This window comes from Haliotis rufescens, unplaced genomic scaffold (assembly GCF_023055435.1).
Source record: "Haliotis rufescens isolate VD_foot unplaced genomic scaffold, xgHalRufe1.0.p SCAF_12, whole genome shotgun sequence".
Classification (NCBI taxonomy): domain Eukaryota; kingdom Metazoa; phylum Mollusca; class Gastropoda; order Lepetellida; family Haliotidae; genus Haliotis; species Haliotis rufescens.
The window spans coordinates 40,664,689-40,691,155 of NW_025963802.1; the positions used below are offsets into that span (position 1 = coordinate 40,664,689).

Below are 26,467 nucleotides of genomic sequence, written 5' to 3' on the forward strand. Positions count from 1 at the left end.
GAAATGGACAAAACTGGCTATAGGGCAGTCATCTAGTACCTAAAACTGAAAGGGCTAACTCTTACTGACATGGTCTCCACTTTAGGGGATAATGCCCCTTCCTTTTCCAATGTAAAGAAGTGGGCTGCGGAATTCAAGCGTGGCGGAGAGATCGTTGACGATGACCCGCGTCCAGGAAGGCCTTCAACAGCAACTATTCCGGAAAACTTTACCCGGGTGCATGACATCGTGATGGCTGATCGACGATTGACCACTCGACATATTGCCAGTGCTGTGGGCATCTCTCATGAGAGGGTTGCGCACATTATCACCAACGAGTTGGGAATGACAAAAGTTTCTGCAAGATGGGTGCCAAGGCTCTTGACAGCGGATCAGAAACGTGTCAGATTCCTGACGTCCCGTGACAATTTATGTCGTTTTGAAGCAGATCCCGATGTTTTTTTGGCCTGATTTGTAACCATGGATGAGACCTGGATTCATCACGTTCATCCAGAAAATTCAGAAAATTCAGAAAATGCAGTCTAAACAATGGAAGCATCCGGATTCACCATCCTCCCCCCCCCCCCCCCCTGTTTCCCAAAATGAAAAAGGAACTAGCCGGTCGCCATTTTTTTAGGGTGGCTGAAGAAAATTTCTTCTTGGCCGGCATCCAGGCCTTGCAGCATCGCTGGCATAGTGTGTAAACCTGGAAGGGGACTTTGTGGAGAAATAAATGATTACCATCGACTTGGTACGGGTCTTTCACAGTTAGGCTTAGAACTTTTCAGCCAGCCCTCGTATCATGACGTCACAATCCAATGACATTACTAATGACTCTGCTACTGAAGCTGTTAGCAGTACTTTTTACACTTCAGACACTGCTTATTACTTTCTACAAACTGAAAAAGGTTGGAAGACTGATGTTGGATGATAAATAAAATCTCACTCTCGTGTATTTGATATCAAATATATCAACACTCGTTGATAAAAGTGGAAAAACTCCTCGGCAAGCCTCGAGAGTTTTTCAACTGTTGTCAACTCGTGCTGATATATTTGATATCAAAAGACACTCGGGTGAGATTCTCTATTTATCTGCTGATGTAGTGATGTGATGCTGATGTACATGTAGTGTTGTAGCAACACATCACCCTCCAGCAACACAACACTACAAAGACAATACAACATCAACAACACTTCATCAACAACACAACACTACATCAACAACACAACGTTTCTCTTGTGTTGTTGGTGTAGTGTTAAGGTGCTGATGTAGTGTTGTGTTGTTGATGTAGCATTGTGTTGCTGTAGTGGTTTGGAGCTATGTGTGTTGTATTGCTGATCTAGTTTTGTGTTGCTGACGAAGTATTTCTTGCTTAATATATATTGTTATGTTGCCGATGTGATGCAGTGTTGTGCAAGGTAGTGTTGTGTTGCTAATGTAGTGTTATGCAAGGTAGTGTCGTGATGCTGATATTTATTTTTGCTAGTGTAGTTTTGTTTTATCAGTATTCTATATGAAGTCGGTGGGATGGGCATAACGTCATTTAGACCGCCTCCATGGTCTCGTGGTAGAGAGTCCGCCCAGAGAGCGGAAGGTCCGGGGTTCGATCCCCGGCCGCGTCATACCAAAAGACGTTAAAAGATGGTACTTGTTGTTACCCTGTCTGGCGCTCGGCATTAATGGGGCTAAAACAAGGACTGGTCGGCTTGGAGTCAGTATACTGTGTCTGAGTGGGGTATTCATGTTAAACTGCGGCATGGTATCTCAGTGAGCTAGCACTATTAATCGGCATCAGTCCGGTAGGTACAAGCATTCACACACATACACGTGCATGCACGTCGCTATATAAGTGCAATGATCTTGGACGCGACGTTAAACCCCATTTCACCTCACCATAACGTCATTTGACATCCTACCTCATTTAAAGCCCTGCAAATATACTGGGGAACAACCAACCAACCACTTTGTCTCTAATAACACAATTAAAAAAGGCCTATTCCGTGTAAGCTTTTGTGTCCCAGGTATATCCCTGCCCCTTACATCGCGTGACACACATTCTCCACATAACAAGTTACCAGTGTACCCGGATGTGTCACGTGGCCGGATCGGCAATTTGATAGGCGGCTGTAAAGATATAAATTCCCTTGATACAAGAGAAACGCTAATAAAGAAGGTTGCTATCCTTGAAAACACATACAAGAGTTGATCTGTCTCAGGTAAGTTTTATTAAGGAGGTTGTTAGCGTTAGTGTGCATGTGTTTTACTTGTTTATCATGCATTGATAATTTTACAGATCTTTCAAATGTTTGTTTTACTGACGTACATGTAGCTTAGCTGGATATTGGGATTTACAGTAATAAGTTACATTGTGCGAGTGACACGATATATGCATGAAGACGTTAGAGTGTCTTATAACAAAAATGAAACACATTTGTACAGTATAATATAACATTGTGCATGTGACAATATATATGTCATGCATGAAGACGTTAGAGCGTCTTATAACAAAAATGAGTCAGGTTAGCTGTACATTAATATGAAATCGATAATATAATGTAATTTCAGTTTGATTGTTGTTTAACGCTGCACTAAGCTTAGTGCGCTTTCATTCATAAGATACGTTTTGATATTCGCTCATTGTAATATAAACTGTGTCAAAATGAAACTCGTTGGGTATTCCGTATTTGTCTCATCGACACGCAACTGGCTTCTGTTTTCTTTGTTTTGTTTGCTGTTTATCACCGCTCAGATTGTAAATATTTTAATATAGAAGACATATAGTGTCAAAGATAACAAATTATTGCAATATACACTCAGATGTCAATCCCCATTCATTCACCCATTGGCTTAACCCTAACCAAATATATAAGTAGATCCCAAGAGGCTTCTATAACTGGCTAGCTCCACCGATTCGGTTTTGTTTGTTTGTTTGTCTGTTGATTAACGCCTCATATTGTGATCGACGATCTACGCCGTCGGCTTACGATGACACATTATCAACCAAGTCACCGAACCTGACCTCACGATCCACTTAGTCGTCTCCACACGGAGGAAATTTTAAAGTGCACATTTGTGATAATATTAAATCTTAAACCTATTTTGACCTGTCAAAATCCATATAATTTATTCTTTTTGGAACAAACATATTTGGGATTTTTCGAAGGAACCAGTTATCGTTTCAAATCTCAAATCTCCGAACATATCATACATTAACCCACATAGATAACATGCTTACTTTAAAAAATGAACAATTTTGTTCGGAGGGGGATACAGGCATGCGTTGCATGTTTTGATGCACCACTCGCAGTTGTGTACGCGTAGTCAATTGTCTCTATAACGGATTTCAAGAATTAAAACTGAGAGATGCTATATTCCTAAAGACGAATAGCTAGCTATTGCTTCGCCCAAACTTGAAACAGTTTTTTTCTAAAAAAAGCCAACAAGCTGCACTATTCTTTGACAATGAATCACATGGTGGATTTCTCTTCCTAAGCCTCCTTTAAAGTAATATGCATAATTTATACATTACCATACTTTATGGGGGCACGGGTGGCCCAGTAGTCTAATCATGAGGTGCCGCGATTCGCTGTGCAGAGTTGTGCCCCTTGGGCACGCCAGAAGCCATTGAATGTGGGTTCGAATCCCGGTTCGCCCGGATTATGTTTCTAGGTGTTTCCTCCCACATTAAGCTGACACACGTGAGATAGCTGGAATAACGTTAAAAGCGGCGCTAAACCCACCTCACTCACTACCATGATTTATTGTTAACGACAGTACAAACATGTATACATTGAAACGTTACAGTGTATATGCCCATGCTTAACCTGTTCTCTATCATGCATAGTATATTCAAGCATGTGTAAGAATATGTACCAGGACCCTCCACCATAAATACGGAACAACTTTGTTAATCGTATGAGGTGAGGTGAAATGGGGTTTAACGTCGCCTCCAAGATTATTGCACTTATATAGCGACGTGCATGTACGTGTGGCTGCTTGTACTAGTCCGGACTGATGCCGATTCATAGTGCTAGCTCACTGAGATACCATGCCGCAGTTTAACATGAATGCCCTACTCAGACACAGTATACTGACTCCGAGCCGACCAGTCCTTGTTTTAGCTCTTTAATGCCGAGCGCCAGACAGGGTAACAACAAGTACCATCTTTTAACGTCTTTTGGTATGACGCGGCTGGGGATCGAACCCCGGACCTTTAGCTCTCCGGGCGGACACTCTACCACTAGACCACGGAAGCGGTCTGAATCGTATGATAAACTGTAAGTATATATAACGCTATTCTATTGTCTTTATGTAGAACCACAATGCTGAGGCCGGCAGTGCTTAGTTCGCAGCTGATTCTGTTGCTGATGGTGGCTCAAACTGATGCAGCATTGTCCTCCCTCAGCGTCAACACTGACAGCATCAGTGTTAGTGCAGTCCAACAGGAAACTGCTGTTTCGCGGGCCCAAGTTCAGCTTGAGGCGGAACGCAGTCAAGAAAGTGCCTTTCAGGAATTGGGTGAGACACGGCTCACGGGGTGCTATAGTGTGTTCGCATCTTCCAAATTTCCAAATCTTCCGATTCGATTCGATTCGATAAAAATTCTGTTGTGTATCATTAAACTGAAAGTCTTTGGTCGAATGAATGTAAGTTCTTCAAGACATGTCGCCTTCATGTATCAATCTGTAACTTGATTTTGTTAGTGCACATGCAAAGCCTCCTTCGATTTAAAAAAAATAATAATTAAATATTCACCACATGTTTTTCTTGCTTTTCATTTCTAAGAAAACAATATTTGCAGCAAAAATCGTCAGCATAACAATTTTTCTGATTAAAGAAAGAATGGTTCTTAATACCGTACAGTTATCGCTGCTTATGTACAAAAAGTCATAATGATCTTTTATTCATTTTCCTTAAAGAAAAGGATGACGAAACGCGTTTCACTATATCTTCAAAACAACATTCTGTGGAGTCATGATTTGTTTCTCTCCACAGACCTAGCTGCATCAGAACCTGGCTCTACAACGGACCAGCTCAACAAGTTCACATTCACAGCACCTGAGAGTATAATCAAGGGAAACAACCATCGCATCAATGTCCTACAAGTTACACAGTTGCTGCAGGCGTAAGCATGCTTCCGAATTGAATTATTAATAATAATATAGATACGTTATACCACTTAGAACGGTTTATTTCACGATAAAACATCTTTTCATCATGACGTCATTTCTGGAGATTCGAAGATGCGCTCGCAGCTTGATGACGTCGTAAATTGGACGACTTTATATTTGATGGCGTATGTTTGAGAATAAAATGCATATACTCATTTGTCATGGCCCTTGTCCTCTCGTTATACATATTGTATGTATGTATGTATGAAAGGTATACTGTCGGTATAAATAAACTTAAATTTAAGTTTTAAATGCATCCTCGAGATTTGCTGATTAAGTTTAATTAAGTAATAAATAGATTAACATGTTCATCCCCGTTAGAATCCCTTTTTATCACAACTTTTGAAATGTATCACACTTTGAAATACACTGCTTGTAATAGAAACGGTGTCCAATGGAAAAAAGACACTTAGCATTCAATAGTCGTCTCATCGACAGCCAACTGGCTTCTTTTTAACTTCTTGATCAGGATAACGGTGTTATAACCTACACCGAAAACGTGGCTCCGAATTGTAATAAATAAGTTATATATTTTATCCTTACTTGGCTTCTTTTTTCTAAAACACAGCTCTCCTGTCAGGAAAAGTATACGATGTATGCCAGATAATACATACGAGTCATGAAACTGGGATATTTTGGTGATTCTACAAGTGAATAATTGTACGTTTGAAATATTAAACCACAAAATGTTGTGATTGTTAAACTAGGATAATAGGACAAATGTGTTTAAATGTCAAGTGAATGTATGCGTTTTTATTTCTGACTTACACATTTTCTGTGCCCTACGTCTTTCATTCCCTCTAATTATCTTATCACATGTTATGAAACACACAAAGTTCAATAGAACACTTTATATTCGTCATACTGCTTTATGTTAAAAGTAACCATTGTCAATAAACTTATTAAACACAATAAACATTTGTTGAAAGATATAAACACTGTGCTTTAAATATCTTTTGTGGAATTTGAAGGTGGTTCGTATCGCCCAGTTCCCTGGAGCGCCACTTTTCGCTCTATACAAATGCCATGCTTTGGCGTCCGCTGATTTCGAATCCCAGATTAACCGTAAACATGATCCTCGGATTGTCAGTACAATAGAAATACCATGTTTGTTGGGTTCATCAAGGTTGTACACGCCTAAGATATGTCTCACGTTTGGTCCTCCTAAACCCATAACAAGCGATGGTAAATAATATGCTGTTCAAAGCGGCGTCAAATGCAAGTCATCCCGGGATTAAATATTGACATCGTTTACTAATGCAGGGCGAACGTATCACAAGAGAAGATCCCTTCGTTCCTGAAGAGTGGTTTTGGTCCAAGGCTCAACTGCGCTTCCAGCCTCAAGTGCAACAAGTACTCCAAGTACCGCACAGCTGATGGTTCCTGCAACAACCTGGCGCACACAAGCTGGGGCAAGGCATCCATTCCGATGAGGCGATGGTTGATCCCAGACTATGATGATGGTGAATATGTGACATTATATAGTGGGGCACGGATGACCCAGCCTTCCTGGGACCCGCTATTTGCCCTGTGACTCTCTTTCCCTCGGGTGCCAGATTCGCCCCGATGATTTTTCTAGGTCTGTCGGCACCATACCCGTACTTGTAGGTTTCATGACACTGCATTCATCATGCCATGATGCTCTTGCAGGATAATGATTTGGGATGTCACGGAACTTCACATTTTATTATTCGGTTCATTATATCGGTTTCCTTAAACTGGAATCTGTTTTAGGTGTCTCCTCCCCACGAGAAAAAGCCACCCTAGGGTCGTCCTCCAAGTTACCCAGTGCCCGCCTGGTCAGCACGACTGTCCACACCCCGTCAACAAACGCTGACCGCCACGCCTCCTACACCCACATGTTGATGCAGTGGGGTCAGTTCCTGGATCACGACATCACCAGCACGCCAACACAGCAGCTGTCTGGAAGTAAGAGTAAAAGCTTTTGTGAAGATGAAATTTAAGAAATAAAGTTTGCTCTACCCCTGTGTAGTGTAATAAAGTATAGTTTTGCCCTGAAATATTATAGTTAAAGCACGAGGACGCTTGACGTGATAATAGTTGAGGGCAAAATTTATGACACTACACATGGGGGTAGAACAAACTTTATTACTTTTCTAAAATTCCGAATTTAAATCAGTGTTTGGAGATCAAATCTGTACTAATCTTGCCTTAAATTGAAAGTCCTCGAACAGGGCTAACTGACGGGCTGTTCCACTCGAATGCCTGTGCCCTTAGGTTAAGAGATATATTTACGTTTTGAACATAATACATCACTTAAATGCGTAGTTTATTATTTAAAAAGGTCATATTTCCTGACTGTTCATTGTGTGGGTATCCCTAGAACCCATAAAGCAACAAGAACGATTTTTATATTTAAGTTTTCATATTAATTTGGTTCAATGTAATCACGGGAAACATTCAACAAGTGCATTGTGGGGCCGAGCTAACGTGTTAACATAACCGAGGCAAACCCATTGTACTAATCCTACTTATGTCCTTGTCGATACAGGTTCGTATGGCGGTTCTGTTGGGTGCTGTGGTTCTCAGTTTCATAAAGGAAAAAGAGCAGCATTTGTACATGTACAACCACCGCCACCACATCAAATCAACAGGTGGGCACATTACAATTATACCTAGGCTCCTATACATTGTCCGCCTTTGCCCGTCAGCTTTCATAGTTCCGTCAGACATTATGGGACTTATGATCAATGATTACTTTACTTGTAATTGTTTGTATATTATATAATTGAAAATTGTATTTTCCGACGTACACAAAACTAAGATCGCAATGATAGCGATGAGGACGTGAAAATGTCTCGACACGTTTTGTTCTGACTAGCTGTGCACTTCTCATCAAAACAAACGTCGTCGCGATCATGATATTCTATATTAGTACTTTATATAAATGAGACCTTATTTAATTTTTTTGGTCTTCATACTACCATTCCACAACACACACGATAGTGGTGAGTCTTAATACATGCTTTAATGATTACACTAGCTCACATTGATCCTTTGTTGTGTTGTAACGATCCTTTGCTTTGGTCCTTGCAGGCCCCAGTGCTTCCCCATCGATATTCCACAACCCGATCGACACTTCAAGTCAACCTGCATGAACTTCGTGCGCTCGGTTCAAGTAGCGAACGCCGACTGCCAAGCAGGTAACGTGATACACATTCTTTCATAATCTCATAACGATATATAAATCGTGATAGGAGTATTGTTTTCGGTGACACAGTCGTCTAAGGCACCACACTTTTTAAGTAGAGTTGCGTCCTGAGGTCATGGGTTTAAATCCCATTTTTGACAGCATTATAAATAATGGTCGAGGCAATTTCGACTTTTGATAAGGTAACCAATAACAGTTCACTAGTGGAGTCAGTCCTTACGAGAAGAGAAGGTGTATATGCCTGCCATCATTCACTTCGCTTATAATGTGTGGTGCCGTGAGCTGGGTTGTACAGCGCTTTGAACAATAGTTCAGTTCTATCAGGGCTTAAAATCCAAAGTGCATGTCATAAATGATAATGCATAATCTTAGATGTTTACCATTTTGGTGAAGAGGGGCATAACGATAGTCCTGACGAACCAAGGCACATATTCAGGGTGATTCTTGGATTCGAATCGACGATCACACCTAAGGGATGCAACACTTGACAGTCATTTGTGGCGCCCAAGACAACTTCATGTCATACCTGAACTATATATTATTTATGACCCAATACTAACACAATTTTAGTTTTCGTCTGTAAAAACACACACAAGGACACACATCTAAAGATTTGTACACTGTACACACCACATCATGATAGCTTTTACACACAGGACCCAATTACCATTTTAAAATCTCAGTTCCACATGCAGTAGTAAAATAACTCAAATTTTAGATAATAAGTATATTTGGATCTACACATATTGGATTTGACGCGTTAAAATAACACAACTGGCCTGTTTTCTCAAGTTCTGATTGTCTTTAAGTTGTTTTTTCGTGATTGGTATTTAAATACAATGTCGATCATAGCCAATTCAAATACAAGGTGGATCATGGCCAATTTAAATACAAGGTGGATCATGGCCAATTTAGGTACCTTAATCCAGAAGGAACATTAACACGTATAAGGTGGGTTTACCTGGTAGGTTTGTTGGTGATTTTAGCAGAGAATGATATCTAAACATTGTCATCATAGAGAAGTTTTGTCTTTGTCATCTCCATAAATGTGACTGATTGTAAATGTGCAGCGAAACATGACCAATGTCTAACTCTAGTGTTTATACATGAAAATATATTTAGATTAGTGGCGTCACGGTAAAGCATACTTTATAAATAATACTTTAAGAAGTGACGATAATATTATAAACGCCAGCGTCATGAATTGTTTGGTTGGCATTACTTAGAAGTTGACGGATGAAGTAGAGACAATTTATGGATAACAAGTTCTTTACAGAGGTATAAGCATCTGTACCGAAACGTCGCCTTTAGAGTAAATAAAGAAGTTGTTTTCCATAAATTATCTCTACTTTGACAGCTACATGTCCGATTTAATCTACGTTCTGGCGAGTATAATAAAGTGACTCTCTATTGATTACTAGTACTTCAGTAATTAGTAATACTATAGAACACACAATGCAGTGATGTAGTGAAAATGATGACGTATATGCATTGATATGCATTATATCATACCTGCATACATGTCATCGTCATTCAAAAGCGTTTTGTCATACATAAAGTACCTTATTCTATGTGTCTACTGAATGGCGTTTTCAAAAGGAAACATTATTCCAAATAAATACTTGATTTAGACCCTGTCAAGTGTACCACAGCTGGGGATATACATCGAAATCGGTGTTTGTATGAACACCGACTTGGATGCTTTAATTTTCTAAAGCACCTGCCGTAAAATCTCAAATGTAATCACGTTTGGAAGTGCAAATCCGCCCCTTATGTGCATCAGCTTCAAAATCTGTGGAAACAGTTGAGGCATGGTCTTTTAAATGTCCAATGATTTCAAACGTTGATAAAACTGACCACTTTACATCCAAATATTCCTTTATATTTAGGCCCCATTTGGAATACATGGAAATACTTTTCTGAGCATCTGTTCCTTACAATTTTGGTAGACCTGGTTGCATATGCCAACACCATTTGTGGTAGATGATGTCGCCTACGGGCATAGAATCCTACAACTCCAAACACGAGGGCATAAATGTAAATGCACTTTTTCATGGGGTGGTGCAGGGACACATGCTCGATGTTCAAATAGCACTGTATGTTTGTTCCAGCGCCCGTGGAACAGCTGAACCAGATCACAGCCTACATAGACGCCTCACAGGTGTACGGGTCGTCACAGGGGGAACAGAACAAGCTACGAACATTTGTGAACGGTAGGAGCAAATATTAACGGTCAATTCAGCCGGAGGTATAATTGATTTTCCCACCTGAGAGACGACTGATCTCATCCCTCAGAGATGACTGATTTATTACATATTCCCATGTCAACCTTGTGTAGCAGAACGTGGAGTCATCCCACAGATGACATCCTTACCTTGTCAGCTTGACGGGGTTAACCTCTTTAGTCATGTGGACATGGCGTCCGACCTCGGACCAGAAGGTCCGTGGTTCGAATCCCATCACGAGACTCGGAAATTTTATGGCCGCTACACTTGCAAGCTACGAATAGAAACACACTTCGCAGATTTAGACAATTCACCATAGCCATATTGGCTGTATTAGCGTGGGTTTTCGAATAAGGAAACTTGTCATCAGTTAATACAATATGTAGTCAGTCCTCCGTCATGAACAATGGATGACGTAACCTTCAATAATTGAGAGAATGTAACGAAATGACGTCATTTGAAACAATAGGAAAGTAGGGCGTGAACAAGCCAATACTTGAACCACAATTGATAATTTTGAGTCAATCTTAGCGGCATTCCTTTCCTTGAAATACTAGATATGCAAAAAATCAGTATATACTTTGAAATAAAGATTAACAGTAAAGTTGTCCCATCAATCCAGTCTTTCAAGAAGTTGTTGTGATATTTACCTTGTCCTTTTTTTCAGGTCAGCTGAAGATGAAATCCACTCACTTGCCCAAAGATGCGCAACAAAGCTGCACCACGCCATTGAGCCCCAGCTACTGTTTCCTAGCAGGTAGGTAGAGCGCTTACAGGCCAAAATATGTGCAGGTGAAAATGTGACAGAATGGTAGTTCCATGAGTATCGTAATATCCTCAGAGCACATTATGCATTAAACATTTTGTGATCAGCTATTCTGTTCTCACGTGCGAATTACAAAGATTGTAGTCATAATTATTGAAACTTTTGTTTCATTCAATCGCAGAACATTGACAGTTGATAACAATTCTTACTGTTAAGCCGAAAAACTATTTGTTTCTGGTCCCTGCCTATGCAATTTTCATCCCACCATCACCCCTACCCCTATTCCAACCCCAACCCCTACCCTAACCCTTACCATTAGCCTTACCATTACCCCTACCCCTACTCCAACCCCTACTCCAACCCCAACCCCTACTCCTACTCCAACCCCTACTCCAACCCCTAGCCCAACCCCAACCCCTTCTCCAACCCCTTCCCCAACCCCAACCCCTACCCCAACCCTACTCCTACCCCTACTCCAACCCCTTCCCCAACCCCAACCCCTACTCCAACCCCTACCCCTACTCCAACCCCTACCCAAACCCCTACCCCTACTCCAACCCCTACCCCTACTCCAACCCCTAGCCCAACCCCAACGTCGTCGCGTCATTTCAGGGCAAATCAAAATGCCAAACATAATACTATTTTTGGCCTTACGAAACAATAATTATTGTTATTGGTTTTTAAGGTGATCATCGAGTGAATGAAAATCCAACTCTTCAGAGCATGCACACCATTTTCATGAGAGAACACAACCGCATAGCTAAAAAACTAAAAGCCCTCAACTGTCATTGGAGCGATGCGATCACTTTCCAGGAAGCTAGGAAGATTGTCGGAGCCATCATACAGGTACATGTACCAATCTACTTTTCAAGATTTACTGCTTTCTTCAAGCGGGCATCTACATATTCCTTAACTGTAACTTATATCGAATATCTAGATGACCCAGGGGAAAATCGCTGTGTAGCGTCAGGGGTTCGAAGCCCACGTTAGCTCCGGTTATGGTTTTTTGTCTCTCTGTACCCTAGCCGTTCTTGTCTTTCTTAAAAATTTGACATGAAGTGATAATCTGAAATACTGTTTAATGTGTTGATAAACCCAACTAACTCACTGGAATATCAAAATAAACTATGATGACTTGTACATATGATCTTCTTGCAGAGAAAGGATATGCACATATATATGACGTGTAAATGGATCGTTATATGTGTCTACTGCGAATAAATGTAAATTTAATGCACTCGGGATTTCAGAAAATCACGTACGATGAATACTTGCCTATTATCATGGGCCAGCAAGCCATGACCCAATATGGCTTGCCAATTGGATCTGGGAGCATTTACGCCAACGTATACAGCACTACGACCGACGCCAGCATCAGGAACGCCTTCGCTACGGCGGCTTTCAGAATGGGACACTCCATGATTCACAGCCACTTAGCTAGCTACAGCTCTTCATATAGTAATCTCGGCCAGGACCAACTAAGCAAGACCTTCGGCAGGACGAATCTCATTTTGAACGTCAACAACAGGAAGGTGGACCATTATTGTAGAGGGCTGGTTAAGGACGGAGTTCAGAATGCAGAACACAAACTGACGCAGGAGGTCACGGACAAGTTGTTTGCTGACAGTAACGGCAATAGTCTGGACCTGGCAGCTCTCAACATCCAGAGAGGAAGAGACCACGGGCTACCGTCTTACACCAAGTGGAGGAAGTATTGTAACGTTCCAACAGCTACATCCTTCGCTGGCCTGGCCTCCACGACGCACACAACAACTACAGCGAACCTTTTGAAGAGCGTTTATAAGTGAGTGAGGTCCCTTTTCAGATGAAACGTAAATTCATCACATCAGTTTGTAAAGTATATGTAATTGTACACATATGCATTTACCTGTCATTCTTGAAAACTACTTACTATTTACAAATATCAGTTCGCAGATAAATCAGTTGACCCAGACAATCTATTGTTGTCAATGTTGGACTAGTATAGTGTATTGGTTTGCTGCAAATGTTTTTGGGGCTGTCGTGGAGCCGAATGGTAAAAGGTCTGGTTTCGAATCCCCACATGGAAACATTGTGTAAAGTCCCTTTCTAGTTTTCTCACGTGCTCTTGTCAGAATCCTTGTAAAAGCGTCGAAAATCAAGCCCTTAACTCAAATGTTTCTGGAGTTCCGTTAGAATAATAGGCATATCCCTTAGCCTTGTGTAGTAAATAATAAATCCAAAAGAACTGTAGATAAGCGCTTACTAGGACAAAGGGTAACACCCTGTTTCTATTTATGCTGATGGGAATTAGGGTCATAATATGTCCAATGCCGCTCCTATTTGATAAAGAGGCAACTAAATGAGGATTGGGTGGTTCACTCTGTCACTTGGAGCATTGGAAGTCATCGTACATGTACCTAAATGGCGGGGATCATTGCTCGTCACTCATTTGTTACCATTCCGTTGGGATATTGCTGTTTGAAGCGCTACACGACATTCAATCACTCAATTTACTTGTCCATCTAACGAAATATCTGTTAGGCCGGTGCTTCCCAGACTTTTGTTGTCAAGTAGAACAGAGGTGGAACGTGTTTTTCCTATAGAAAGTATAATCCACTGAGCCAACACCCTGAATCACACCGATCCATAGTTACATGTCTCTTTCCAGACACATCGACGACATTGACCTGTTTCCCGGGGCTCTGTCTGAGAAGCCTGTTCCAGGAGGACTTCTGGGACCGACCTTTACCTGTCTCCTGGGGAAGCAGTTCCAGGCCCTGAAGGAAGGAGACCGATTCTGGTTTGAAGAGAACAACGCATATGTGAAATTTACTCCGAGTGAGTTATAGTTTTACCATGATTTTGAAACACTCGGTTCTGATTGGTCCATCAGAGGTTGTAGAACACAATAACCACTTCTGATTGAAAACAAGTAACCTGATGGCCGCATCATCGGAGAAGCTATTTTTTAAAAGAAAAGTTCCCCTTTCTCCTTCATTGAACGTGGGCATTTTGATATGATGGTATGACGATTATAAGTTATGAAATGCAGAGTTGTATTAAATACATGACAAATGCATGTTGAGCAAGAAGGTAAAGTAAAAATCGTCTTCATTTTTTCGAAGCGCTATCTCTGTCGATGTTGTTCTGTTCTGACCATTTGCATTTCGGGAGGAATATTGGAAAAAAAGTATATTAAAAGATGTTGTCAAAAAACGTGTCCGAGAAGAAACTCATTAATAATGTTAAATACTGTTACCCTTGGGCCATATGTAACATAAAAAAGTATTAGTTTCTTTGATATATACAATGATGATTCATTATGATCAATGAAAAACAATAAAAGCAAAGGTAGAGATTGATAACCAATAGAATTCTTCATATTTTTTCTTGAAGGACTTGGGTAAATGGGTTCATAGATATAATATTTAATATTTTTTAAAAAACAACATAAATTAAATTCAACAATGAATAGGGGTATTAATACATACATTCCTAAACCCAGTAAAGACAGAAAAATACTTGAATCCTGGCGCCTCATATACAGCTATATGACGGCAGTTGGTAAATAATCGAATCTGGACCAGACATTCCACTGATTGATATCATGAACATCGTTCCACGCAATTGGGATCGATGACATGCATCAACCAAGTCAGCGAGCCTGACCACCCCATCCCGTTAGTCGCCTTTTACGACAAGCATAGTCGTCTTTTACGGCAAGCATTGGTTTTGAAGACCTATTCTATCCCGGATCTTCACTCTCCTTGTACTAGTCCGGACTGATGCCCACTTATAGTGCCAGACCACTTTGTTACCATGCCGCAGTTTAACATGTATTCCCCACTCAGACACAGTATACTGACTTGGAGCCGGCCAGTCCTTGTTTTAGTCCCTCAATACGCCAGGCAGGTTAACAACAAGTAACATCTTTTAACCGTCTTTTGACACTGTTTCAAAAGCATTCAGATTGCAAGTATTAGAAAGATTAAGCTTTGTGTACAATATGATCAAATGGATAAATATGTTAATAAACAACACAGCATCATATGTTATACAACATGGACATATCTCAACATCTTTTACATTAGAACAGGGATGCAGTAAGGGAGACCCAGTATCGCCAAATCTATTTATTTTAGTTCCTGAAATACTAGGATGCATGATAAGTTAAAGCCCCTCATTAAAGGATTTTACACTTAATGCTGTAGAACAAAAACTTGGACACTATGCGGATGACAGTTTTAGATGGATCAGAAGGTCTTTCTTTCTGTAGCTTTTGAAACATTGAATATTATTATAAGTCCAACAAAATGTCAGGTTTGGAAATAAATATAGACAACATTTGTTGACACACAGGCAATTTTGAAATATTAGGTATAAATCGTAACTGTTATTTGGGGCGGTCGGGAAGCCTGGTGGTTAACGCTTTCGCTCGTCACGCCAAAGATCCGGGTTCGATTCCCGACTTGGGTACATGTGTGAAGCCCATTTGTGGCGTCCCCCGCCGTGATATTGCTGGAATAATGCTAAAATCGTCGTAAACTCATACTCAGTCACTCACTTAACCGTTATTCGAATAAAGGTTTGAACTGGAACCTTTTATTGATGCATTGCAGTTCCCTTGCTTTAACTATATTTACAGAGTAACAGACACATTCACAACAACTTCCCGGTTCAAGACATATTTCTGCTTAGGGCTAAGCCAAGACAATCCTAAGAATAAATTCGTATACAAAGTTATTTACACAAAAAAAATAATAATAAGATGAAATTGATTGATAATGATGTCTGCTCCTTTTGCAACTGTAACAGCGAAGATCTTTTAAATGTATATTGTGATTGTGAATTTGTTCATGTTTTTTTGTAAGCAAATGCAGTCATATTAAAAAAAGAAGCCTTAAACTTGATATCACTTTCACAAGATATATTATTGTCTTCGGAGTTGACACTAATAACACTGTTCTGGAGTAGGTAAAATATTTATTTATGTCTCAAGCATCAAGCAGAAAATGCTATCATTTGAATCTATTTTTAAAGGCTGTCGCGGACATTTGTAAAACAGAAAAAAATATATTGCTTAACAAAGAAATACCCAAAATTTATTTCACAAAAAAATGAAATTATTCGGTAAACAAACTTTCTGTTTGATCAAAAATCACTTCACATTTGATGTTTTCAGTTTGAAATCCTACTCATCGTTTATTACTGTATTTATAAGAACTAATTTTCTACCCATAGCAAACAATATTGTCTAAATTTGATTATATTGTAATGTCTTGAAGTGAGGTACCTGACAACACTGATCGATTGCAGCACTCAAAATAGAATGTAATTACAAATCTGAATGGATCGATGCTCATGATGCCAATCACTGGATTGTCTGGTCCAGACTCGATTATTTACAGACCGCCGTCATGTTGCTGGAAAATTGCTGAGTGCGGCTTTAAACAAACAACAACAACAAATCTGAATGTTACACATCACACATTTGTTTACACCCATATATCCCTCCCACCATGTACACATTAAGTAATATCGCATGCAGTTCTGCTTTACCTTCTTTACTATATTCTCCTTATACTATTAAAATGGAATAAGAACGGTTTGAAACAAAAAGAATTATGATTTATTATCAGACCAGCTGAATGAGATCCGGAAAGCCAGTCTGGCCAGGGTAGTGTGCGACAATACGGACACCTACAAGATTCAGAAGAACGCTTTCATCAAGGGATCTCCGTAAGTAGTATTCAACACTTTGTATTTATAAACATTATGCATAAGAATGTTAATTTTCACATGCAATAACTATTACTAAGTGTACAACAGAAATCACATTTTTTCCTCATCTACGCTAGTTGTCAAGAAAGTTTTGCGAATTTAATCCATTTTCCAGGGTTTCATGCGGTTCACTGGGTGAAATTAACCTCAACCACTGGAACGAGCCGAGCACAGGCACCTGGAACACCTGGACGTCCTGGGGAACATGCTACTCAAACAGACAGAGTAGGAGACGCTTATGCAAGCCCTGTGGCTGCTCTGGTCAGAGCTCTCAGAGTCGTACATGTGTTGGGTGCAGTTGGTCCAGCTGGGGAAAATGGAGTAGCTGTGTGTCCGGAAGAAGAAGCCGCTCTCGCTACTGTCCCAACAACCAATGGCGTGGTCGCAGACAGGCGGGGTTGGAGCAGCCATTGGATGCCTCTTATAATCCTATCCTTCCTGTTGATTCCTGTATTTGTTCAGGATCAAGCACACAATATGGATCCTGTGGAGGGAATTATGCTGTAGGTCCTCAGGAATTTTTAAAACCTGAGATCTAACGTGGTCAATCATATATCATGATATTGAGAAGAAAAGATTTACAACCGTGGCACTTTCGATAATATGATAGGAACCTACCATCTCGTTTACTCTTTTGTCCATTATGTGTTAACATACGGAAGCAATTTGACACTTTGCTTGATCATCATGTGTGCAATCTTGGAAAAACATACCCATTAATCACAACTGATATCAGGGTCATAAAACGAAATCTATACTTGTCCATATGAGTGCTGGTCAAAAAATTCTAAGCCTAATAAACAAAACAAACAACTGTGAAAGTGTTTTTAATCTAATTTTTCAACATAATCCCTGCTTTTAAATACACTTCTCACATCGAGAGGGAAGCTTTTCAATCCAGTCAGGAAGACGTTTTCTAGAACCACCCTGTAATACCAAATCACGGCAGCTTTGAGGTCATCGTTGTCGGCATAGCGCTTTCCATAGAGGTGTTTCCTTTCGGTTTAGGAAACAGGTGGAAATCACTTGGTGCCAGAGGGGCGGTCGGGTAGCCTAGTGGTTAAAGTCGCTCGTCACGCCGAAAACCCGGGTTCGATTCCCGACATGGATACAATGTGTGAAGCCCATTTGTGGTGTCCCCCGCCGTGATATTGCTGGAATATTGCTAAAAGCGACGTAAAACCATACTCACTCACTCACTTGGTGCCAGATCTGGTACGTATGGAGGGTGAGGGGGCTCTTCGAACCCATATTTTCGCACAGCAGCAGTCAGCATTTCTCGCTATTTTTCTTTGATAGAATCTCTCAGGCGATGAGGTAAGTCAGCATAGTAGGCACCGGTAATCGTCTTTTGACTTTCTAAGTAGTAAACAAGGCTCCCAGAATACGGTGGCCATAACTTTCTTCACTGATCTTAAAGACTTAAATTTCTTTGGTGCCATTCCATGGATTGACGTTGTAAGTCGGGATCATAGTGGTGGACCTACATGTATGTTTCATCACCCGTTACTAATCACTTTTTGAATGTGACGAAATCCTCCTCAAGTAGCTCTAAATTTCCCCTGGCAATGTCAGTTTCTTTGTCCTTAAGATCAGAATTTAGAAACGTTGGCACCCAACGAGCAGATATCATATTCACCTGCCCTTCCGGTGACACCCTACACAGACACATGCAAAGGCAAATCAATTGTTCACCTGAAAAGAGACGTAAACATATGTCTTATACTGGACATAATTAATGTTTGTCACTGTTGCGAAATAATGTTGAAATCCTCCACGTGCCTACAATAAACATTTCTGAGAGCTTTACGTGAAGGCAAAACTCTATTGTTTGTTCGTTTGTTGTTTAACGCCACACTAAGCAATATTCGGCGGTCTGTAAATATGAGACTGGACCATACAATCCAGTGATTGACATCATGAACATCGATCCACGCCATTGGGATACGATGGCATGCATCTACCAAGTCAGCGAGCCTGACCACCCGATCCCGATCGCCATATACGACAAGCATAGTCGCCTTTTTACGGCAAGCATGGGTTGCTCAAGACCTATTCTACCCCGGTTCTTCACGGGTCTGCTACCGGTACTGCTAACCACCAGGTGCTTGAATGTATGCTTTACTTGAGGGAGGTGGTCATTGGGTGGCTTTCCTCCTGGGTTGGCTCCTTGCATTTGCCGTGGGGGTTCGGGTCCAAACTATTTGCATTCCCTATCTGATTTTCGTTAAACCAGGCGCATGTACATTCGTCTGACACCTATGCACGGATTTCCGCGAACGAAGCTGACCCGTACACCTGGGGGAAAGGCTCGGACACGGCCGACGTTGTTGTTGTTGGTTTGTTGTTTAACGCCGCACTCAGCAATATTCCAGCTATATGACGGCGGTCTGTAAATAATCGAGTCTGGACCAGACAATCCAGTGATCGATATCATGAGCATCGATCCACGCGAACCTGACCCCCTGACCACCCGATCCCGTTAGTCGCCTTTTACGACAAGCATAGTCACCTTGTACGGCAAGTATGGGTTGCTGAAGACCTATTCTACACCCGGAATCTTCACGGGTCCACGGCCGACGTACCACTCAGACTATTACTGTTACTAGGGGTCCTGTTAAAAGTTCAGTGATGCATAAAAAGGTCCTCGCTCCAGTTAAAACTAAATAATAATTTATGTTAAAAATTGAATTACATGTTCTACATATAAATGAAGACATCGCTTGAACTGTTGACAACTATTAAATTAAACATATCGCTTTAATGATGAAGTGTACTTAAACACAAACCAAATGTAATTTGGAGTTCATTTGTCATGACATGTTTCCAGTTAACAAAAAACAAAGTTAACATACTGAACCGCAAAAGAAACGTCACCATGGATAGATTGATGAGAAACCTTAAATTGTCCAAACACAGTGACTGTAAACATACTTTGAGACATATTAAAAAGATGAAACTTGGCAAAACTGATCATCAAAGTCGAAATTAAAGTGTCAAATGTTCTTAAAGTGAAACACAACACTAGTCTCTGAGAAAATGGCATCACAAGTCAGTATCTTGGCATTTGGTAGCAATTCAATAACGAATGAATGTTATCCGATCTGGGAGATGTTTTATGTATTGGAGAAAACACGCTCACGAGGTTTTGGTAGACAGAGCATGCCCTGGGGAGAGGGAAAAACCAAGGAGGCAAAGCCCCCTGCGTTTTTTCCCGACCCCCAGGGCATGCTCTGTCTACCAAAACCGAGGGAAAGTGTTTTTCCATACTTATAAACCGAAAACAAAACTTAAAACAACATTTATCAACATTTTTATGTTTCGAACATACTTTCCATGAACCTTTGGAAACGCGCGTAAAATATCTGTTGCTGGCGTACGGATCTTGAAAAGGACATTCTAAAAACCAGTGACGCTTATTAACACCTCTGTAGCCTCGTGGTACACTCACTGGGCTACATATATGAAGGTTGCGAGTTCGATCCTCGGGAATATAAAGAAAACATTTGTCATTTGATTTTATAATTCATTACATGTTACAATCTGAACTGAAGTTATATTAATAAAATGCCAAGGACATTATATAAAATCCCAGGGACATTACAACGTCCCTGTTTATAAGATTTAACCCGACTGGAAAGTAAAACCTCACAAAAAGTTTTAATGCCTATAGAAAGAAGTCTCTTACTTAATAGCGATCCCAATGAAAAGGTTTATAAAGAGCAAGAAATGGGGGAACGCATGTGCGTTTCTGTTTGTACGGAACTCACCTGCATCGGGTTACCATGGCCGTTGCCGTGATGTGTTTGGGCGATCGGTTTTATTGTCATCTGCTTTGTTTTTTAATCATCAAATTTCATTTTTCCCGACAAGGTAATGTTAAATTTTAGAAACTTTGACAAACATTACAACTTGTCATGCAATATTACTTTGGCTGACGTTTCTTTTGCGGTTCAGTATAGATGACTGATTTCATCCTCTTTCGTTCCTAAATTAACAATTTCAGGAGATCCCTCAGAGTGAGTGAGTGAGTGAGTTAAAATTTAAAGTCACATAGGCAGTATTTCAGCCATATCGTGACTATCAAATCTTTTTCATAAGAAATACAACAATAAAATATAAAACAATCAATCAACAACACATATAAAAACGGACTATAGCTCGCCAGCAACTGAAGGTGGATCTCCATACCAGGTTGGTTGGTTTGTTGTTCCAGCTATATGACGGCTGTCTGTAAATAATTATAACCGAGTCTGGACCAGACGATCCAGTGATTAATATCATGAGCATAGATCCACGCAATTGGGATCGATGACATGCATCAACCAAGTCGGCGAGCCCGAAACCGTTAGTCGCCTCTTAAGACAAGCATAGTCGCCTTTTACGGCAAGCATGGGTTGCTGAAGACCTATTCTACCCCGGATCTTCACGGGTCCACCATACGAGTGAGTGAGTGAGTAGGGTTTAACGCCGCTTTTAACCTTATTCCAGTTATATCACGGCGTGTCAGCTTAATGTGGGAGGAAAGCCCGAAGTGATGCAGGTCTCAGACGTTTACCACTTCGGTGAAACCCACGAACACGGGTATGGTGCTGACAAACCTAGAAACATTATCGGGGCGAACCGGGATTCCACCATACGAAGGACCATGGGGACTTACATTACTTTTGCTTCATGCATGGACCCACGCGGTATTTACATCATCCCTTTAGGTGTTGGCGATTATTGACTAATTTAGCCAAAACTAACGCATATTCTACGATTAAAAACGTGGCAGATGTAAAAGTACTTTGAATGACGTGGTCTTACATACTCTCTCAGGGGGAGAATAATTTTACACTACTTCAACCCCCATCGAGGATACAGCCACTAACAATCTCAGAGATATATTCATTCTACCAACTGTAGAAACAGATATTGAGTATATACAAATCATATCTTACTAACAGAACACCCAGGAACCTCATTTGTTCTGCTGGGGGATATGAACGTTAGAATAGGTTCAGAACAATGTTACATTGAAAATGATGACGTGTCTCATCTTCCACTTGATGAATTTGAATATGATAATGATTATTTTGATATACAGAGAATATCCAAAGATGAAGTTATAAATGATGAAGGGAGACAACTGTTGTCTCTATGTCGAAACTTCAATATGCATGTCTTAAATGGAAGGGGAGATAATGATAAAAATGGAGATGATACTTATATAGGTACTCAAGGAAATAGTGTCATAGATTTTTGTATAGTTTCTACCTCTTTGTTTGGAAAAGTAATTAACTTTGATATTTTAACCGCAACTGAATCAGATCATCTTCCGATAACAGTAAATTTATCGTGCGACACTGCTAGGTCACATGACCCAGTTCAGCCACGGATTGCACGTTCATGTGCTTACCGCGTGGAGAGGTTTACGTGGAGACCGGCATGTCGCGGTGAGTTCAATCAGTATTTCCTAAATATTGTTGATGAGTATTCACAAAAAATCCATAACGTTATTGATATGGATATTGATCTTGCAGTAGAACAAATCAACTCCTTGTTTGGTGACTGTTTTAATGCTGTCACGAATATAAACCCACGAAACATGAGTGTAAACAGTAGGAACAGAACATACAAAGAGCAACCCAAGTGGTTTGACAGTGAATGCCAACAACTTAAGAAATACAAATATAAGCTACTAAATAAATTTAGGAAAACAAACAACACTGTACATTGTCAAAATACCTTGATGCTAAGAAGGAATTCCAAAGAGTTTGTAACGACAAAAAGATAAAATATGAAAAAATGATACTTGAGGAAATTATTGACGCCGCTAAAGATAAAAATTACACGAGATTCTGGAAAACTATTAAGGGCTACTGTCAAAATACTCTCGATGAGAGACAGGATATTGATCCACAATCTTGATATGAATTATTATACTTTAAACAACTTCTTAACTCAGAAATGAGATACTGAGTTTAACGATCATGTAATTGACCTTCTCTCAGACCACAATATTGAGGAGTGTAAATATTGTAGTGAAAGTGATAATTAATTGGCATCCATTATTTCAGAGCAGGAAATTTTACGGGCGATAAAGAGCCTAAAAAATGACAAGGCACCAGGGGAAGATGGTATTCCTGCCGAAGCCTTTAAAGAAGTATGCACTATTATTCTACCGTTATTGAATAAGTTATTTAATAAAATCCTTGAAACCGGATCATTTCCATCATCTTGGAATGTAGGGTTAATAGTACCTCTTTATAAGGCAGGAGCTAAAACTGACCCAGGAAACTATAGAGGAATAGCAATACTTGACGTTATCATTAAAGTGTTTTTAACTATCATAAATGATAGAATTAAGTTCTGGATAGATACACAAGATCTTATTTCTGAAGCGCAGGCGGGCTTTAGGGAAGGTTTTACCACCAGTGATCAAGCCTTTATCTTACATTCAGTAATTCATAAGTATATAAGAAAGAAGAGGGGTAAATTTTACTGCAAATTTGTTGACTTCCATAAATCATTTGACTCTGTTGACAGGAATAAATTGATGTATTTGTTATTACAAAGATCCATGGAAAAGTGTATAATTTGCTAAATGGCATATATCAGAATGTAAAAGCATCTGTAAAGTACAATAAGCAAACCATGACTGGTGTATTTAATACAGCATGTGGAGTGCGACAGGGGTGCATATTGTCACCGGTACTTTTTATAATGTACATTGATGAACTTGTAAATGATATATTAACATCCGATACCAGTGGCATATTTATTGATGAACCTCTTAAAGCGTTGTCTATACTGCTTTCGCAGATGATGTAGCAATGTTTGCAGATACTGTTTTAAATCTTCAAAAGAAAATAGATATTTCAAGCACCTACTGTGAGAAATGGGGATTAAAAATATATTCTAAGAAAACGAAAATTGTAGTTTTCAAAAACCTTATGGGACCTTATCTACAATGTACATATGAGAAATGGTTTATAAATGGGGAAAAAATAGAAGTAACGTCATATTATAAATAAATTTATCTAGGTATTGTCTTCTCTTGCAGGAACATGTTTACCAAAGCGTGTGAGACATTATCCCAACAGGCTGAAAAAGCAGTATTCCCAATAAAACGCTTTATGTACAGATTTAAAAACCTACCGGGTAATGCTGCCTTCAAACTATTTGACGGTAAAATTAAGCCAATTTTGTTATATGGCGCAGAACTATGGGGAAGGGAGCTCCGAAAATCTATTGAAAAAGTCAACACAAACTTTTGTAAAAATGTTTTACAAATTGGCTCCAGATCCCCAAACAAAGCTGTTTTAGCTTAGTGCGGGCGTTATCCGCTATGTTTATTTGCAAATGTCAGATTACTTGCATTTTGGATCAGGCTTCTCCGTCAACCAACACACAGATACACCAAGAAGTGTTATGAAATGTTAAAAAGATTAGACGAATCGGGTGATGAAAACTGGGTTAACTTTCGAAAGTACGGAAACTGCTTTGCAAATATGGTTTGGGTTATGTGTGGGTAGCCCAGTCAATTGATAACAGAAACTACTTCTTAGAATTATTTCAGCAACGATGTAAAGATGTATATTTCCAAGAGTGGAGCCATGAAATATCCATATCAAGATACTTAAAATTCTACTCAATGATTAAACATGACTACAATCCCGAGAAATACTTATTTATCAATAATGCAGGTTTACGGAGATGCCTGACAAATGACGTTGTAATATTCATGCTTTCAGTGTAAATTCTTATAGAAAGTACCAAACACCAGATACATCTTGTCATTATTGTAACGCACAAGTTTAAGATGAACTCCATGTCGTGTTGGTATGTCCGGCTTATAACCATTTACGTGTTAAATATCTTCCAACTTATTACTATTATCAACCAAATATGTACAAATTTATCAACTTGTTGAACATGGTTGATTATGATAAGTTACTTAAGCTGTGTATTTTCCTCGATAAAGTCTTTAAAAAAAGAAATAATATGAATGTTTTGTGAAAGAAAATAGAATCATGTTAGTGGCGCCGTATCATTATATTGTCCCATATTTTACACATGTTGTACTGTTGGCCTCATGGCCATTTATACGGAATAAATGACTAAATCATATCAATCAAGCTCGATTTCCTTAAAACTAACGATGATTAAATGAGACCTTACATCAAAAACATCCTTGAAGAATGAAACTTTGAAATAGTTATCCCTTGTGATGGAAAAATCGACAGTCAAGCAAAGGAAAAATGAATACAGTTTGATTTGGATTTTGAAAATTAAAGCCATTTTCAAAAGATCATTTATTGATTTTACTTAAACAGAGTTGCACTTGCCTTTCAATAGCATGCATGTTTTTGCCACAACAGGAAATATTAAAATCATCCACAAAAGAGCGCTCCATCAGTTGAATCATTTAAAACTTATTAGTCTGTACATTTGATGCTATACAAAGTGATAGACAAAATACTGCCTTGTGGGACACCTTGATCCTGATAATCATCAGACAAGGTAAAACCCACGCAGACTGGAAATTGCCTACCAATTATCATTAATAACTTTAAAAAAATTGAGGCCTCACAATCCAAATCATGTAAATCGTTTAATATACCGTGCATTCCATATAGCTATAGTGTCATATGCTTTTTCTAGATCGATAAATATAGACAAATAGAGATTAACGATGGTGGCCAAGTCGTCTAAGGCGCTGCGATTCGCCGTGCAGAGTTGCGTCCCTTGGGCATGCCAGAAACCTATGATCGTAGGTTCGAATCCCGATTCGCCTCGATTAAGTTTCTAGGTTCGTCAGCACCATACCCGTGCTCGTGGGTTTCACCAAAGTGGTGAACGTCTGAGACCTGCATCACTTCGGGCTTTCCTCCCACATTAACCTGACACACCGTGATATAACTGGAAAACTGCTAAACGCGGCGTTAAACCTAACTCACTCACTCACTCTTCCTTCACTCCTGCTGCTTTTGGTATTTTTTAAATTTAGGTACATAGGTGGACAAGGAAGAATCCAATTTATTAGCAATATCCGATTTATTAGTTAACATTTTTGAGATGGTGTATGTTTAGCTAGAACCCTTACGTGTAGTTTTCTGAATCATGTTCCATACCATGGACATGAGTGTACGTGAATTTATCTTGGATACATAATTTTGCCAAAATTCACGTTTGTTTCGTTAAAAGTACGCCGGGTTTTATCATTTACAATTTTGAATTTATTAAGATTATGTACCATTACTTTGGATGGCGTCGGAAATACTGTTCAGCCTTTTTCCTTGGCTCCTACATGTAGATTGTTTGCAACCATTGTTAAACCATGGTTTATGTGTGTGAGGGTTTGTGGAGGACTTCGGAATACATTCGTCAGCTATGTATTAAGTG

The 26,467-nt window shown here is 39.7% G+C and overlaps 1 protein-coding gene across 1 annotated transcript; it reads left to right on the forward strand.

The window, feature by feature from the left end:
* The first annotated feature begins 2,056 nt into the window (after positions 1 to 2,056).
* On the forward strand, positions 2,057 to 17,898 carry LOC124115832 (lactoperoxidase-like). The gene is made up of 14 exons (XM_046476973.2): positions 2,057 to 2,196; positions 4,296 to 4,498; positions 4,976 to 5,105; positions 6,415 to 6,614; positions 6,886 to 7,080; positions 7,664 to 7,766; positions 8,209 to 8,315; positions 10,435 to 10,536; positions 11,216 to 11,305; positions 12,000 to 12,160; positions 12,565 to 13,118; positions 13,965 to 14,134; positions 16,936 to 17,035; positions 17,193 to 17,898. The coding sequence occupies exons 2-14, from the start codon at positions 4,303 to 4,305 to the stop codon at positions 17,614 to 17,616; spliced, it is 2,532 nt and encodes an 843-aa protein (XP_046332929.2). The 5' UTR covers positions 2,057 to 2,196; positions 4,296 to 4,302; the 3' UTR covers positions 17,617 to 17,898.
* The last annotated feature ends 8,569 nt before the right edge of the window (positions 17,899 to 26,467 follow it).